This window comes from Phocoena phocoena, chromosome 14, assembly GCF_963924675.1.
Source record: "Phocoena phocoena chromosome 14, mPhoPho1.1, whole genome shotgun sequence".
NCBI lineage: Eukaryota > Metazoa > Chordata > Mammalia > Artiodactyla > Phocoenidae > Phocoena > Phocoena phocoena.
The window spans coordinates 7,568,081-7,586,118 of record NC_089232.1 but is presented as its reverse complement, the minus strand read 5'-3'; the positions used below and the strand labels follow the sequence as shown (position 1 = coordinate 7,586,118).

Here is an 18,038-nt window from a genome sequence, read left to right as displayed (position 1 = left end):
CGAAAAAGACTGCATTAAAACATCTCTCTGCCCTCTAACCACTTAGTGCCCTCCCTCCCAGCAGCCGGCAACCACAGTTTACCCTTTTCTGTACCTGCCCAAAGCAGCCAGAGCAGTGTGGGGTGCAAGATGGGCAACATTATAAAGAAAGTGCAACTGATCTTTGGTATTCTCCAGTTCTCTCTTTGCAGATCTCTTTCCCTCTTTCTGGTGCTTCCCCACCAGTTCCCTCTGGTTGACCACTGGGCTCTTTACATCCCTCCACCAGGGCAAAGGCAAAGCTGCTGCCTCAGCTGGAATCCTTTGCACTTCCTGTCTGAATTATGGATACAGCCTCTCCTAACTGCTCTTCCCCCTCTTTTGTTACCCTTCTGATTTATTCTTTTTCCAACATTTCCTGAACAATCTTTCTAAAAGGCAATTCTTCAAATAACTTCTGTGTATGTTGTAATGAAAGCTTCCTAAAAATACAGTTCAGACATATCCTTCTTACCTCTTTATTACCACCCACCTTCACATTCCACTCTAGCTACAGGAGCTACTTTTCCCCCCTCTACTTGTTGTCCCCACTGCCGGGGGTGCCATTCTGTTTCCTCGCAGTTTTTCAACTCTGTCACCTCAGTGCCCAGCATACTGCACACTGAATGGATGGGTGATGAATAAAGGACTCGACAATCCTTAATGGACCTCCCTACCAAAATGGACCCGTGATCCTTTCTCTCGGGGGGTGCCTGGATCCATCCAGCTATGTTGTGAAACGGAGTCTCAAAAAAGAACTCACATGAGGATGCTAAAAGCTGAGAGGAGTTTGATGTGTGATGTCTGAAAATACAATTCCAGAATCTAAAAGCCCCAATCCCTAATGGTGGAATTTCAGGTAATGCGATGGGCTAGGGAGAAAAAGTGTCTAACACTGACTGAAAGCTTACTACGCTAAACGTTGTTCAGATAGTCTTTTATTTATATTCTGCCCTATTCCAGAATAGACTTAGATGGCTCACTGTGCTAGGCGTATCTTACTCACTTGGGTGCTCTTCCCGATTACTGATGGCACACTGAGACTGAGGGAGGTTGAGTGGCCTACAGAAGTCCATGGCATTAGTGAGAGGAAGAGTCAGACCTACCTGACTCCAAAGCTTCTGTCCATTTATGACATTACATCGCTAGCACCTTCAACTCAAGAAGGGTAGGAAATCACCTGATTTGGCAACACGAGGCTGCTGCCTTACTGCCTGAAACCAAGGGTTGCAATTCAGGAGTCCTTAGACTCTCTCACCTCTCAAAGTCCTGTGGTCTTATGTACACCATAAATAAATGCTCAAGATATGTTTACGGACTGAAATTAAATGAAATGTTAAATACAATGAGGAAAACTGTTTGGGGGAGGAATTCTTATTAATGGTTTGATTGTTACGTAAGTAGGTAACACCACACCTATTACGGGAGTCAATCCAACACTATTTTATATAATAGTTTATCAAATGGACATACCTAACATCCTTGGTCTAGCTGTCTCTTTATTCCAGGGTTGTCACACATGTGTCCAAATTTATTGGGAATCATCTGATATCAGACATACCAGTCGACGTGTGTCTAGTCGACTGGTTACTAACAGAGAAATGGAGAAGAGAGCCATCTGCCCTCTGGTCCTGGGAAACAGGTGGCTCCACAACAGAGAGATCAATTCTGACCTGCTACACAGTCACGTAGAGCCTCTTCTGTCAAAGGTTTGTAACTGTAAACTACCATTTCCACATATAAGTGAGCCCAACTTGATTCTGGCCCCTTCTTCATCCAGTTAGAAGGATTCTGCTTATCTAAGATGGCTAAGTGGCAAATAAAAGGGGTGTATCCTTGAGTTACCCTTCTGGACATTGGTGACATTCTAAATATATGGTTAACACGTAATTGTTAATATCAAAATAGGTTATGCCTTAAAGAAATGCACTTGATTCAGCTGTCCCTATGAGTGCAATCAACCAACAGCTTTAGTGAAAACTCAAGTGTCTTGAGCCAAGGTGGAAATATATATATACGTACTTCGGACTTTAATATATTCTTCAGCTTATTAACCTCCAAATTAGTGTCTTGAACCTTCTGTTTAATGTCACTAAGCTCATTATGAGTATCATTCAGTTTTTTAGACAGTGCCTATAAGAAAAAGACAGTTAGATCTGACTACAGAAAATTAAAAATTGCTCTATGTCAAAACTACCATAAATTTTTAAATATTTACAGTAAATATGATAAATAAAAATTAATATACCTAATATATAAAGCTCATATAAAGACAGTGAGAAAACACAAGAGTCCAAACAGTAAATGGGCAAAGAACCCAAACACAATTCACAAAAAAGAAGCGTAAGTGGATAATACTTGAAAAAAGTTAAAATTTACTAGTAATCAAAGATATGGTAAGGAATGGGCTTTTCCATGTATTATTAGAGTAAATGTAAATTTGAGAAAAGCAAATCTGTGATCTGCTACCTGGTGATGACATGAGACATTTTTAAAAGCTCATAAAAACAAGAAAGACAAAAATGTTACTTTTTGTTAAAGGTGGGAGATGGATACTTGGGTATTCACGATACCCACGTCCACTTAGAAGGTTTTTTAATTTAAAAAAGAAACCTCATAAGCGTTTGATTCAATTTGAAACTAAATCTATAAAATTTAATGAAAAAGAATGTTTATTAAGGCATTATTTGCTATGTGACAATATTTATTCACATTAGGTGAATGATGCAGTACATAATAGTATCTACATAGTGGTAAAACCACACAGAATACTATGAATTCATGAGAAATGTTTGGAATAATTTTTAATAACAGAGAAAAATGTTAATGTATATTTGAAAAAAATCAGGATAAAACAACTCAATTTGTTTAAAATCGTGGTATTGAGGAAGAAATTTTTTTAAGGTTTCTGCTTTCCAAATCTTTTATGATATGGGTTTTTTTCTTTTTTTTAACATCTTTATTGGAGTACAATTGCTTTACATTGTGTTAGTTTCTGCTGTATAATGAAGTGAATCAGCTATACATATACATATATCCCCATATCCCCTCCCTTTTGCGTCTCCCTCCCACCCTCCCTATCCCACACTTCTCGGTGGTCACAAAGCTCCGAGCTGATCTCCCTGTGCTATGCGGCTGCTTCCCACTAGCTATCTATTTTACATTTGGTAGTGTATATATGTCAATGCTACTCTCTCACTTCGCCCCAGCTTACCCTTCCCCCTCCCTGTGTCCTCAAGTCCATTCTCTACGTCTGCGTCTTGATTCCTGTCCTGCCCCTAGGTTCATCAGAACCATTTTTTTTTAGATTCCATATATATGTGTTAGCATACGGTATTTGTTTTTCTCTTTCTTACTTCATTCTGTATGACAGACTCTAGGTCCATCCACCTCACTACAAATAACTCAATTTTGTTTCTTTTTATGGCTGAGTAATATTCCATTGTATATATGTGCCACATCTTCTTTATCCATTCATCTGTCAATGGACACTTAGGTTGCTTCCATCTCCTGGCTATTGTAAATAGAGCTGCAGTGAACATTGTGGTACGTGACTCTTTTTGAATTCTGGTTTTTTCAGGGTATATGCTCAGTAGTGGGATTACTGGGTCATATGGGAGTTCTATTTTCAGTTTTTTAAGGAACGTCCATGCTGTTCTCCATAGTTGGCTGTATCAATTTGCATTCCCACCAACAGTGCAAGAGGGTTCCCTTTTCTCCACACCCTCTCCAGCATTTATTGTTTGTAGATTTTTTGATGATGGCCATTCTGACCAGTGTGAGGTGATACCTCATTGTAGTTCTGATTTGCATTTCTCTAATGATTAGTGATGTTGAGCATCCTTTCATGTGTTTGTTGGCAATATGATATGAGTTTTTAAACAACCTGCAGTCCACAGAGGGATCCATCTTCTACTCTTGGGCCCTCTGACCCAAACAAAGGAAAAAACTATTCTTGAACATTTGTATATTGTTATGATACTAATTTTCTTCTTCTGATTATAAAAGATGTTTATGAAGGTGTAACAAACAACTATGATGTTACAGTAAGCTAATAACTGTTAAAAAATATTTATCTAGTGATTATGTGAAACACTCTACATTCTTGCCAGGCATATTCTCATCTACTCTCCATTTTTACAGTTGATAAACTGAGAGAAGTTAAATGATAGGATCACACAGCCAGGCAGGGGACTTGAACTCATGTGGGTCTTAAACACTCCACTCTATTGTCTTCTCACGTAGAACAAAGCATGATATAAAGTGCTATGTGGTTTTATCCCAGCTACATTAAAAAGTTCATGTAAAAGATAGTATAAAAATTTTTTAAGTACATTGAAAATCAGTAAAAAATACATTAACAGTGGGTAACTCTGGGTGGTAAATATGAGAGTTTTAAATCTAATTTTCATAAATATAAGTTATATTTACCTTTAGCCTATTTGCTTTAGCTATAAATAGAGCACACAAAGTAGATCCTATAAATTCACATCTCTTGTTTTTATTGCTATTAACTTTTAAAAAATAAACTTTCTTTTAAAATAGTTTTAGACTTATAGAAGAGTTATTAAAATAGTATAGACAGTGCCCATATACCCTACACTTAGCTTCCTCTATTATTAACATCTTATATTAGTATGGTAAATTTGTCACAATTCATGAACCAATATTGATACATTATTGACTAAAGTCCATATTTTATTCAGATTTCTTCCATTTTTACATAATGGCCTTTTTCTGTTCCAGGATCCCATTATTCATTAATTTTTGAACAAAGTACTTTAACACCTCAGGCAACTTTTTAATAATTAATCAAGTTTTGCATCTTTATATCTGATTATGTAAATTAAAATATTTAACAGTTTAAAAAATACAGACTTTTATGATGCAAACTGAACACATTGAGAGTGATAGCAAAGCAAGGGAAATTATTTGGACCAAAAATTTTAAAGGGGGAAGAAAGTTTCCAAGTAGAATTTTTTTTTTTCTTTTTCTTTTTTTTTTGTGGTACGCGGGCCTCTCACCGTTGTGGCCTCTCCCGTTGTGGAGCACAGGCTCTGGACGCGCAGGCTCAGCGGCCATGGCTCACGGGCCCAGCCGCTCCGTGGCACGTGGGATCTTCCCGGACCAGGGCACGATCCTGTGTCCCCTGCATCGGCAGGCAGACTCTCAACCACTGCGCCACCAGGGAAGCCCCAAGTAGAATTTTTTAATGTTAAAATTAAAAGTGATATTGGTAATGAGAGCTCTGGATAAAGCTGAACTGTACTGGCTTAGAGAGGAAGTAATTAAAAGAGAAATTTTCCTAAAAAGAATCACAGTGCTAAAGAGGACCGAATAATGTATCATGGTCTGTATACTCATATTCAAACGGAGTAACAGTCCATCAAATAAATCTATGCTTTTCTTAAAAATTTCGGAAGGTTATCTTCATTTGTTGATTTATTCAAATATTTATCCTTCACTAAGGAAGTATTTCCTAAGGTTTAATGCAATTCTATTATACCCCCGTTCCCTCTTTTCTCTGATATTTAAACTATATGTCTGAAAATTTCACTTAGAAATTATGTGGCATATTCTGTGTAATAAAGGTAAAAAATGGCTAGTTCCAAAGCCTGAGCTTTTCTACAAAATGAAATGAGGGCTATGTCTCAGAAGAAATACCTATTTTTCTTGGAGAAAAAGACAGTAGGAACAAGTATACCTGGTTTTCTTGTTTAGCTTTAGAAAACTGTTCTTGGAGATTGTCATTCTCATGAGCCAAGATATCCCTTTCCCTGGCAATTTGAGACAGCTCATCATTTGTTTCATCCAATTGCCGACGCATTCTGGAAATGTCTTGTTCACACATAATTAGGGCTTCAGTAGACTGTCTATTCCACAAATCAAATAGTACATAAGAAGAGACACTTTATTAGAACAGAATAACAAATTTTCACAAGACAGAAGATAGACAGTTAGCATGAAAACATTTGAAGAAGTTTTAAATACATTTAAATGTGTAGGAAGAAACACTGCAGAGATAGTGCACTGAAGTTCCTCTGTGTTGCCAACATTTCACTATAAACAAGGATGCCAAATATACACAGTAGTCAATGATTTGTTAAGCATTTCTAAACTTCTGACATTCAAGTATAAGAAAGCCTTCATCCTACCTCTAGCTGCTATGGCTTAGTCTCCTCTGCAGGCTCCTCTTCTCCTGCCCTCTTAAAAATCAATGGTTCTCAGAGCTTAACCCTTAGCCTCCTGATTCTTCTCACGCTACCCCTTCTCTCAGACAATTCCTATACATATCCGTGGCTCCCAACCCTGTCTACACCCAGATGACTCTGAAATGATCACCCCAGCCTCAGCCTCTCCCTCACACTCTAGACCCTTATATTTAACTGCTAACTAGACATACTTATAAGGACATCTCAAAAGCTCTTCAAAGAAAAATCTTTTCTCACGTAGGTTCATCATGTCCAGTATTCATCCCCAGACAGGAACCTGGCATTTTCCTAGATTTTCTCCTTTACAAACACCACACTCCTGTCCTCCAAACTCCCAACCCCAATTTATCATCACCTCTGCAGCCTAGCTCATCTTTCCGGCATAAAAATCTCAAAATTCTTTAATGATTTCTCGTTGCCCACAGACTCATTTGTCTGTAACACAGGCCTCTGCCTGCCTACCTAGCCTCTTCTCCTTCATTTCTCCCCTTACACTTTGGGTTCCAACACACTCACCTACTTGTCATTCAAGAGGCTCTTGAACATGATCTATGGTTCTTTGTGGCTTTGTTATTCTTTCTACCTTGAATGCCTTCTCTTTCCTTTCCTTGGCAAACAGCGTATCCTCCCTTTACTTCCCTAAACAGACTTAGGCCTCCTTTCAACATTAGAGAGTTATCACCTTACATATAACATTAAGCTCCTTGTTTCTTACTATCTTCGTACAATACCTAACATAGTACTTTGCCCCCAATAAGTGCTCACATTTTTGTTGAATAAGTGACTTACTTACCTTGATGCCTGTTCCATCTCAGCGATGATATTCTTCATGCCTGAAATGGTCTTTTCCTTGAAAAGTAATATAAGTATTAAATAAAAAATTATCTTAAACTGTTATTTCTGTTAAAACTGAATAAACTAAAAGAATTTCCCCTCCCTTTTGGATTTCCATTTGGTTTTAAACATTTATATTCTATTTTTCTTTGCTACACTTTAAAACTAAAGCCTAATATATCAGTGTGAGTACATGTACTGGATAAAAACAATAGATTATGCTCATTTAAGCAAAGACTATACTTAGGTATATTGATATGATATCATTATATCAAATACTGTTAAAAGACGTTTTGTGCAGTTATCCAGCAACACAAGAACCCCTTAAGCACCCTGTTTTTGGAAGAAAACCAATGGTTTGGCATTGTAGTGTTCTATACTGGGAATAGGACTGATTTACTTCCTTACTTCTTCATGCTATAAAACCCAGGAAAGTGAATCATGTAAAACTGAATTTAGTTATTAAGAATAATAACTTCGACCAAGTATAATATATATATATGTCATCAACATCATCTTCAAAAAGCTGTTCCAATGGAATTACTTATAAAAGTATATGATTAATTTTAGGTGTGAGTTAACAAGGAGGTAAGCATTAGGCCTAGAGCAAAGGTATAAAAAAATAAATTGCTATTCTTCCTTTTCAAGGGTATGGTGAGGAAGTAGAATTAATGTAGTCAATCAAGACTGAAATGAGGGGGAATATCTTAAGGTCATCAATACCATTCCCACACCTCCTCCTTTAAAAACTCGCTGATCCTGAACTAGTTACAGATACTTTACATAGGTTCTTAGCACTAACATTAGTCCTAAAAAAGGAAAATTATTCTTTCACTAAATACCTAGATTTCACTTTGCCCTTTAAATTTTCAAATCCTTAGTAACCAAGTAGCAAGATGAAAAACTAAATCTGTATTTCCCAACTAGTGCTGTTTTTTTCATCAGAGAGACAGGTGTGTGAGTGTGTGTGTGTGTGTGTGTGTGTGATCTTCCTTTATTCACGTGCTCCTCTCTAGGGTATTTTTATCTCTGGTTCCCCATTCTGCTTTCTGGTAGAATGGTACAGATTCCACATCTGGCAGTAATGGGTATTGAAGTATGGTTAAAATATCCATTAGCAAAACTGTTAAACCCCTTTAAGAAGCACAAGCCAATGGAAGAAAAACTCAGAGAGACAATACCACTTAAAATGGAATATTTACACGTTTTGAAATATAACTTAATACACTTCTAAATAAATTCTGAAAAGCTCATTGAACTTCTAGTGTTTCTGACAGAAGTTCTTTGGTTAAAATTTAAACATGGCTTATAAGCCTAAAAAGGATTTTCCTTTATCAATAGAAATTCATCTTGAAAGACTCTCTAAGAACACTGTAAAGTATCCAGGGCAACAAAATTACTGTATAGAATCCAATAATATATCCTCTTAGCCTATTTTTCTCTTAATATGACCCAAATAGTACTATTTCTTAAATTGTTGAAATTTATGCCATCATTATCAATTTGATATTCCTTGTACAATCTCAATACATCTGTCCAACCAGTGACATAGATTCAAGTTAATTGTTAAAAATTCAACCTGGACAGGATGGTCATAAATCTACTCAGAAAAAAAGAAACAAACTAAAATTTTACACAAATAATTCTGGCTTTTATGATTCAAAAATCTGTGAACTGGCTATTGAATTTTCTAACTTTAATTGGTAGCAAGTAGTAGAACATCTTTTAAAACTATGATTACCAGTAAAAATTCACCTTATTCACTATAATATAGACTTTTCCATAGTAATTTATTTCTGTAATCTCCAGATTAAACTATAAAACTACTGCTTTTCACTGAAAGGCATTATAAATTCAGCTCTGAAATATCACTCTAGAGAACATTTCCTCTTTTGAATGTCTAACACTGCTTTAAAAAGTTATTTTCCTTTCATAGGATGGATGCATTTACATTCATAATCCTATACAAAACTCTTAATTTTGAAATAGACTTGCAACTCAATATTCTTTGTGAAGGAAAAGATAATATTGGTACAGTTAGTAGAATGGAAGAAATGTGAAATACAAGATATAACAGAGGGAACAGATATTCAGAAAGAATTGAGTAATTTGTTTCTAAATATTAATGTTTCTAAGGAAAATCATGTTTAACTATTCAAAAAGTGGTTTGAATATAATGAGAAGCAAAATCCCACCCCCCAAAATACCATAAAATTTCAAAAATATTAAAAGGTATTAACTATAATGAGTCAGACTTTTCAACAAGTTAAAAGCCAATTTACTGCCTCATGTATTGTGATAACTTCAATTGTGCTCATGATTCCCAAATCTATTAACTTCAATTTTCTCTCCAAACCTTAAAATCCAAGAGCCTATGAATATTTCACTACATGTCCCAAAGGCATGTCAATAATCTTCCTCTCTAAGCTTGTTCTGTGTCCTGTGTTTCCTACTTCACACATAGGAACTATTCATTTGGTTCCAAAGTCAGAAAGCACATCTTGTCAGTCTTACTTCCTAGAGTTGTCTATTTCTCTCATGGATACTGCCACTCTCCTAATACAGTTCTTGTCATTTTACTCCTAACTAGTGTCCTTGTCACTACTCTCATTTCCCTACAATCCACCTTTTATGTAGATTAACAAGGGCTAGGATAATGTTTTAATGATCCAATTGTAACATTTCATTTTCATTATTTCAATGTTCCTCTATATCCATGATGATGGGAACTAAACTCAACATCATGTGTAGTTCTGATTTGTTGCTTATCTATCCCACCTCATCTTTTACCACCGCCCCCCCTCATCCCCCCATACTCACCTCTTTGCACTCTATTCTCTGGACATATTAAACTGTCAAGAAATCTCATGAAATTCTCTTATGAGAGCCATTGGGCTTTCATATAATCTGCTCTACTTGTTTGGATCACCCTTTCTCTAAAAAGTGCTCTACCTGTCTGGATCACTCTTTCTCTCACGGTCCCCTTTCTCTAAATCTTTTCTTGGCTAATTCCTAGTCATCTTTCAGGGCAGTGTAGGCACCATCACTGCGTGGAAGGCTTCCTAGATCTTCTCCCTCCCCTAATCCAACCCCCAGGCTGAATCAGGTATGTTTCTGACAAACTTCACTCATACATTGTGCATACGTCATTATGGTATTTAGCACATTCTATCATAACAGCCTCTTTCTTTATCTTTCTCTGAATTATACCATAGGCCTTTGGAAGGTATGCCCACTCAACCTCAGTTTCTAACATAATTCCTGGTACATGTCAATAAATGTTTGTTGAATGGATGGATGGCTGGATAAATGAATGAATTAGTTCCCTTAGAGAGGGGAAAGACCTTATGCCAGAGATGCTGCCTTTGCTTAAGACATTTGTCGAAAACAGTTTAGGAATTGCCTTCAGAATCAGTTTATGAGCTAGAAAAGGGGGTCAATATATCCCTGCCTTTTTGAGAACACCTTTTTTTTGTTGTTGTTGTTGTTTGAACAATAGAAGTGTTCAAATGAAGCTTATCATCTAACTTTATTCACCAGTTCCATGTGATCCACTCTCAAGGCTAAGGATGATATAACAACATGCCCCAGTTCTGAATACAATTACAAAGGTGGTTTTAATGAAATACACATATTGCCTCCCAAGGTGGCTACCTGAAAACATAAGTTCTGGTGTGCTTTTAAAAAGAAATCAGTCTCACTGCTTTTTTTTTTATTATGCTTTACATTTTGATATTTCAATTAGTTATTGTTAGTGAATGTTGATCATAAAGTGATGAAAGAAAAATCTATTTCAAAATATTAGCTAGTGAATTTGAACACATATTTCCTAAGACTATCTTGAAATATTTCAAAATCAGATTTTAAAGTTTTAGCTCTCTAGGAAAAAATTGAGAAAATCCTATTATTTTATTCAGATTCAAGTTCAAACATTTCTTTTAAACCACGGTTGTCAGAACATACTTTCATTGCCAAACTCTCTCCAAGGGATGCAATATTCTCAGATTTTTTATCCAAACATGCTTGCAGGCATTCCTTTTCTTTAGCCAGATCATTGAGGGTTGCACCGAGAATGCTGACTTCTTCTCGCTGGGCAATACTTTGTCTTGTAAAATTATCTAAATTTGTAATCATAAAGGCATTGTTTTAATCAAGATAAATTTTTTTTCCAGTTCAAGCAGAGTGAAATACTTTTCAAAGAAAATTCTCCTATATTATATTCAATGACTAAATATAAAGTACTGTATCCCAAGTAAATAATGGCTTTTGTTGTTAGTGATTAAAAATGAAGGTTAATCATGAAATTCTAAATGATATAAATGTAAAAGCACAATTAATACATTTGACTTAGAACAGCAAAGGATATATGTGCAAGCTCGAAAAATGGTACAGATGAACCGGTTTGCAAGGAAGAAATAGAGACACAGATGTAAAGAACAAACATATGGACACCAACGAGGGAAAGAGGTGTGGGGAGAGGTGGTGGGATGAATTGGGAGATTGGGATTGACATATATACACTAATATGTATAAAATAGGTAACTAATAAGAATCTGCTGTATAAAAAAATAAATTCAAAAAAGAACATAACGGAAAAGAATATGATAAAGAATGTATATATATATGTGTATAACTGAATCACTTTGCTGTATAGCAGAAATTAACACAACATTGGAAATCAACTATACTTCAATGAAGTATATTTTTTAAAAAAAGAACAGCAAAGGAAAGTTCTTTATAACAAGTCCTCAAAGTAGAATGTGTGGTGGGGTAGGGGAGGGTGTGTGGATGAAGCATGTGGACTATCAATTTTCCCCCCTCTAATTTCACCTCCCTCTAGCTTAGCATCACTGTTGGATGTAAGCTGGTAACTAACAGATCTTAATAAAATATCCAGTTAAGTCATCTTCAGAGTCAAATATCTTCTAGTATTTTGGTTTTTCTAAAGTAGTGCTATAAAAGTTCCTAGAAAAAAAATCATCCCAGGAAGTCTGATTTGATTTGTGAGAACGCTGGCAAGCCAATGTCACTGCTGAAGGACTGAAAGATGGTGTAGAATAGTGGTTTCTAAATTGTGGTTTCTCAACCAGCACCATTGGCAGCACCTGGGAACTTGTGAGAAATACAAATTCTTAGGTCCCATCCTAGACCTACTGATTGGAAATTCTGAGTGGGCAGACCAATTTATGTTTTAACAAGCACCCCTCCCAAGTCATTCTAATGCACAGTAAAGTTTGAGAACCACTAGAGGGAATTGGTGAGGATACAAAAGCCCTGGCCGTATCCTACTTCGAGGAGCCCAGCTCAGTGAGGTTTAGCTCTCCAGGTAAAGACTGAAGTTTGAGAACCACTGGTCTAGAGCTCTACCAAGGAAGCTCTGTGTGACTAGACCTCTAAGTAAATGCCCGCCAAGGGCCACCCAGTGCAGCACTAAGAGACATAATCCCATATGCCAAGAGGGTGATTTATATAATATGTCACATCCCTTTTCCAGGCAAACCACATGTTTTGGGTGTTCTGTTATCTGAGTTCATTCCCATTGGCATAAAATAAACTCTAAAACAACTAGTATATCCTAGCTTAAAAAAATCCTCAACCCCACATCCCACTTAAGCTACCACCCCATTTTTCGACTACTCTTAATAGCCAAACTTCTTAAGACTTCTATTCTCTCCTGTCTCTACCTCCTCACTTCCCAATCATTCGTCAACCTACTCCATCTTCCACATCTAACACTGTAATTCAAACTTTTTTGGGGGGTCAGTGCTACCAAAACCTCCAATGTGCCAATCCAATCAATGTTTTTTCATCCTCATCTTATTTTGCTTCTTGAAATTATCTGACACTTGATCATATCCTCCTTTTTAAAACATGTTGCTCTCTTGCTTCTCAAAATGACACTCACTTCTGGGTTTTCTTCCTATGTCTTTGGCTTCTTCTTACTCAGTCCTGGATCCTCTTCTCCTCATTCTCTATATTTCCCCTAGGTGATTTCATGGTTTTAAAATATCATTTATATGCTTATGTGTCCCAAATGTATATCTATAGCTTAGATTTCTCGTCTGAGATACAAACTTATCTATTTACCTGCTTACCCTACCTTTTTACTTGAACTTAAAATATCCAGAAATGAGTTCTTCAATCTTCCCCTTTTATATTTTCTTTTAATACTTCCTGTCTCAATAAAAAGCACCTCCACCCACCTAATTGCTTATGTCAGATATTTTTGAACTGCATAATAGTAAATCTTAAAAATATTTATTGTTTTAAAATGGGCTCTTTTATAGTCTTGACCAAAATTTTACTTGAAAGTTATAACCATATTTTCATAAAGATCACTGGTAAGAAACAATAATAGGAGACTTTATAAACATAATCTTTATAAACTCAAGTGATACCATAGATATAGCCAAATATATGTACACTTTCCATCAAAAATAGTAATATATGTAATGTATTTCATTACAACAGCTATGGGCATGACATATAATACAAAAACTTATAAATTCAAAATTGATCATCATAAATTTACAAAGTATTGCTGCTTTGTTTAGCTATTTCTTCATTGAAAAATATGAAGCCATGTCTAAGTATTTATGGTCCTAAATTTAAGTAAAAATTATTATTATCAAAGAAAAATATATTTTCCCATGATTTCTGACTAAAAAACTTTAATTTAAGGGCATATTTCTAAGTTTATCTATGTTATAACTGAAGAGAAGAAAACTTTTTTTAAACCAGACTTTAAAAAAAAAGTAACATCAGGGAGAAAAAAAACAACTCACCAATTTTTTCATCCAAGCACATAATTTTCTCCTGAGTAAGCTGTAGCTCATATTTTTTCTTAGCAAGGTGTCGTTGAGTATCAGAAAGATCTTTTTCTGTGTTTTCATATAAAAGTCTGTAAACATTTTAATAATAAAACTAATTCTGAAATTTTGTTTTATAAACTTTTTAAATCTATAAACTTTTAAGAATATTAATGTACATTTTTTTCTTCTTTGTATTTTCATTATTAAAACACATTATCGGAGGTTTGAAATATAAAGGATAAAAAGGGATCCTCAATCTACCACTCCAACATAAGCAACTATTAGCAATTTGGTGTTCATTAGTTTGTATTTTTTTGGCTACACATATTTTAAAGTTACCATATTCTAAATTCAAAACTGAATCCTGATTTTTTTCCACCTACAGTTAATCTTTAGTATTTTTTAATCTTATTATTCAGCCCTCCAAATTATCATTTTCTGGCTGAAAAACCTTATATGAACAGTAACCATTTACTTAAGTACTCCCCTAATATTAGACATTTAGGTTCATTTCAGGTTTTCACTATTATAAATAAATCTGTAATGAACAGCATTTCATTGAGTCCACAAACATTTATTATGTGTCTAGTATGTACCAGGCACTAGGTGTTGAGGAAGCTATGGTGAACTAGGTGGGCAGTGGCCCTGGTCTCATGGAGTTCACAGTCAATAAACAAATATTAATAAGTAAACAGACTATAATTTCTGGAAATATGGAAGCTAGATAATCTGAAAGTCCTCTCACCACAAAACACTTACACATACTAAATATGATGTAAGAAGCATCCTTTTAAATGTATAGCAAAACTTAGAAGGATTTGTAAGGGAAGTCCCCTGGAGCCAAATCAGAGCAATAAGACAATGAACTGATGTTATGTTAGATACAGTTGGGGTTTGCCTGTCTCTGTGGCCTAGAGTCTTGCCTTTTAACTCAGAAACAGAAGATGAGGCCACAGAGATGGCTGCAACACAAGTATTAGAACTAAGGTCCGGGAATTCCCTGGTGGTCCAGTGATTAGGACTCTCTGTTCTCACTGCTGAGGGCCCAGGTTTGATCCCTGGTTGGGGAATTAAGATCCCACAAGCCATGTGGTATGGCCAAAAAAGAAAAAAAAAAAAAAAAAGAATTAAGATCCTCTACCATAAGGCCACTAAGGGCTACACTATTACTGGAGAGGACTAGAAGAAATCAGCTTGCCAAACATTGCTAGGGCCAGGGTAATAAAAATAACTAAAAGTCTTCATTGGGAATTCTCAACCTCAAGATAAGAAATCAAAATAAAATCTGGTTCCAGAATGGTCATATAATCTAGAACACTCAGTGGAAATAAAAGTTCTCTGGAGGGACATGCCCTCAACTCAGGCACAAACTAAACCTCAGACAAAGGTTTGTTGAAAATGAGCTCACAATTCAATCTTAAAAACACATTAAGAAACAACCCAAACTTAGTGGGAGTCAAAATACACACAAACTAAATTAAATCCCAAAGAACTTCAGATTATAGCATTATTAAATAGCAATTTAAAAATAGTTTTAAATACTAAGACATAACATAAGTAATAGAATACACAATGAAAAGAAAAAAGAACCAGCAGATTTTTAAAAGAACCAAAGAGAACTTCAGGAAATTAAACTGAAGTCACTGAAATAAAACTTTTAAAAGGACAACATCAAATGACAAGTTTAAGAACAAAATAGACACAGCTAAAGAGACAATTAGTAAGATAGAAAGAAAAAAAAAAGCCAGATCAGAGGAAATTACCTATAATAGAGCACAGAAAAAAAGATAGAAAAAATACAAAAGAAAGTTTAAGAGACATAAAGAATAGAATGAGAAGGTCCAATATTCACCTAATAAAATTCCACAAGAGAATAAACATAATATTCAAAGAAACAATGGCTCATATAATACATGAAATCTTAAACTAAAGAAACATCAATGAAAAACATAAACAGTAACTTTGAGGGAATGTAAATCATGGGTAGAGCCAAAAAAAAAGCTGTATCTATTAAGACAATTATAAACGGAGGAGGGTAAAAGCATTTAAAAGGACACAAGATTTCTACATTTAAACTGATAAAATGTGACACCAGTAGGCTGTGTGTATAATGTAATACCTAGAGCAACCAACGAAAACATCTACATAGAGATACTCAAAAGTATTAAAGATAGATCCAAATGAAATACTTAAAAATTTTCAAGTAACCCACAGAAAGGTGGGAAAAAGAAAACAGAGATAAGAAAAACAAAGGGAAGAAACAAACAAAAAAACAAATAAAACAGGAGACTTGAGCCCTAACATATAATAATTACATTAAATACATAAGGTCTACCTTATTTGTGTTAGCTAAACACTAGAAACAATCAAAATGTCCCTCAATAGATGAATGGTTAAACTGTGGTACATCCATACCATGGAATACAATGATAAAAACACATAAAACTATACATACACATTGAACTAGTGACAATTTCTGCTTCTGATATTGTACTATAGTTATATAAAATGTAACAGCTGGGAGAAACTGGGTGAAGGAATCTCTCTGTATTTCTGCAACTTCCTTTCACCCTAAATTATTTTAAATTTAAGAAGTAAAACAAATTCTCAAATCCAACCTGCACAACTAAAATAAATAAATAAAAATCTCACTGTGGGGGGACTTCCCTGGTGGCACAGTGGTTGAGAGTCCACCTGCCGATGCAGGGGACACGGGTTCGTGCCCCGATCCGGGAAGATCCCACATGCCGCAGAGTGGCTGGGCCTGTGAGCCATGGCCGCTGAGCCTGCACGTCCAGAGCCTGTGCTCTGCAACGGGAGAGGCCACAACAGTGAGAAGCCCACACACCGCAAAACAAACAAACAAACAAACAAACAAAATCTCAGGGTGGGAATTAGGAATCACTATTTTTTTTTAAAGTTCCTTATTTGATTTCAATATGCAGCCAAGGTTGTTAAGGAGTGCCTCCTACTGCTGCTTCACCCAGGGGAGCAAAAGGTGAAAAACTGACAAAGCAGATGTTATGTAAGACAAAATGTTATTGCAATTTTATAGTGTCTCTCCCATCTTAGGACTCTTCCATCCCCCATAGTGTGAACTCAATGAGGCTGTTCCCCCCAAAGGACTGTATGACATAATAACTTATATCTCGATGGAAAAATGTGCTCACAGACCAAAATGACAAGACATTTGAAAAAACAAGTCATTTCAAAAGAAACAAAATATACTGATTACAGAATCCAGCAATACCAGATATATTAGAAGAAACAGATCAAAAATTTTTGATTAGACTAATAAACATATTAAAAGAAAGATATCAGCAATATGAAAAAAGAACCAAGGGGAAAAACAGATGTGACAAGTATGAGAAATGTAGTAGATGAAATTAAAAGAAAAAAAAAAAAACAGATGGTGTAAATAGCAGAATGAATATAGCTGATCAATGAGTTAGCAAACTGAAAGACCAAATTGAGGATATTTCTCAGAATGAAGTATAAAAGGACAAATAAATTGAAAACATGAGGGCTCCCCTGGTGGTGCAGTGGTTGAGAGTCCACCCACTGATGCAGGGGACACAGGTTCGTGCCCTGGTCCGGGAAGATCCCACATGCCACTGAGCGGCTGGACCCGTGAGCCATGGCCGCTGAGCCTGCACGTCCGGAGCCTATGCTCCGCAATGGGAGAGGCCACAACAGTGAGAGGTCCGTGTACCGCAAAAAAAAAAAAAAAAAAAATTGAAAACATGAGATGAAAAGTTAGAAGACTTACCAAACCTGACTTTTAAGACTTACTATAGAAACCATAATAGAGAGCCCAGAAATAGGCTCACATTTATTCAGTCAATTAATTTTCAACAAAAATCAATATAATGGGGAAAAGAAACAATTGGTATTGGAACAACTGAATTGCCATGTGGGGAAAAAAATGAATCTTGACCCCTACATCACACCACATACAAAAGACATAATATAAAAGCTAAAGCTATCAATATAATGCTTTTGAGAGAAATCACAAACATACATATAAGAAGTTTTAACCAATTTTAGTAAATCAAATCCAAGGATATAGAAAAACTATAATACATCATGTCCAAGTGGAGTTAACTCAGGAATGCAAGGTTGGTTTACAATCTAAAATTATTTAATGTTATTCACCATATTA

The 18,038-nt window shown here is 35.6% G+C and overlaps 1 protein-coding gene across 2 annotated transcripts in view; it reads right to left on the bottom strand.

Annotated features, from left to right (window-relative positions):
• The window catches only part of TSGA10 (testis specific 10), a 69,920-nt gene that overhangs the window by 27,645 nt on the left and 24,237 nt on the right, over nt 1-18,038 (bottom strand). Inside the window, exons 6-10 of one of the 2 annotated variants that reach the window (XM_065891318.1) lie at nt 13,850-13,965; nt 11,028-11,182; nt 7,024-7,079; nt 5,723-5,891; nt 2,041-2,151 (exon numbers count right to left, since the gene is read on the bottom strand). In XM_065891318.1, the coding sequence (XP_065747390.1) occupies nt 2,041-2,151; nt 5,723-5,891; nt 7,024-7,079; nt 11,028-11,182; nt 13,850-13,965 (607 nt within the window). The remainder of the gene's footprint in view (nt 1-2,040; nt 2,152-5,722; nt 5,892-7,023; nt 7,080-11,027; nt 11,183-13,849; nt 13,966-18,038) is intronic. The other variant, XM_065891319.1, reaches the window with a different exon arrangement.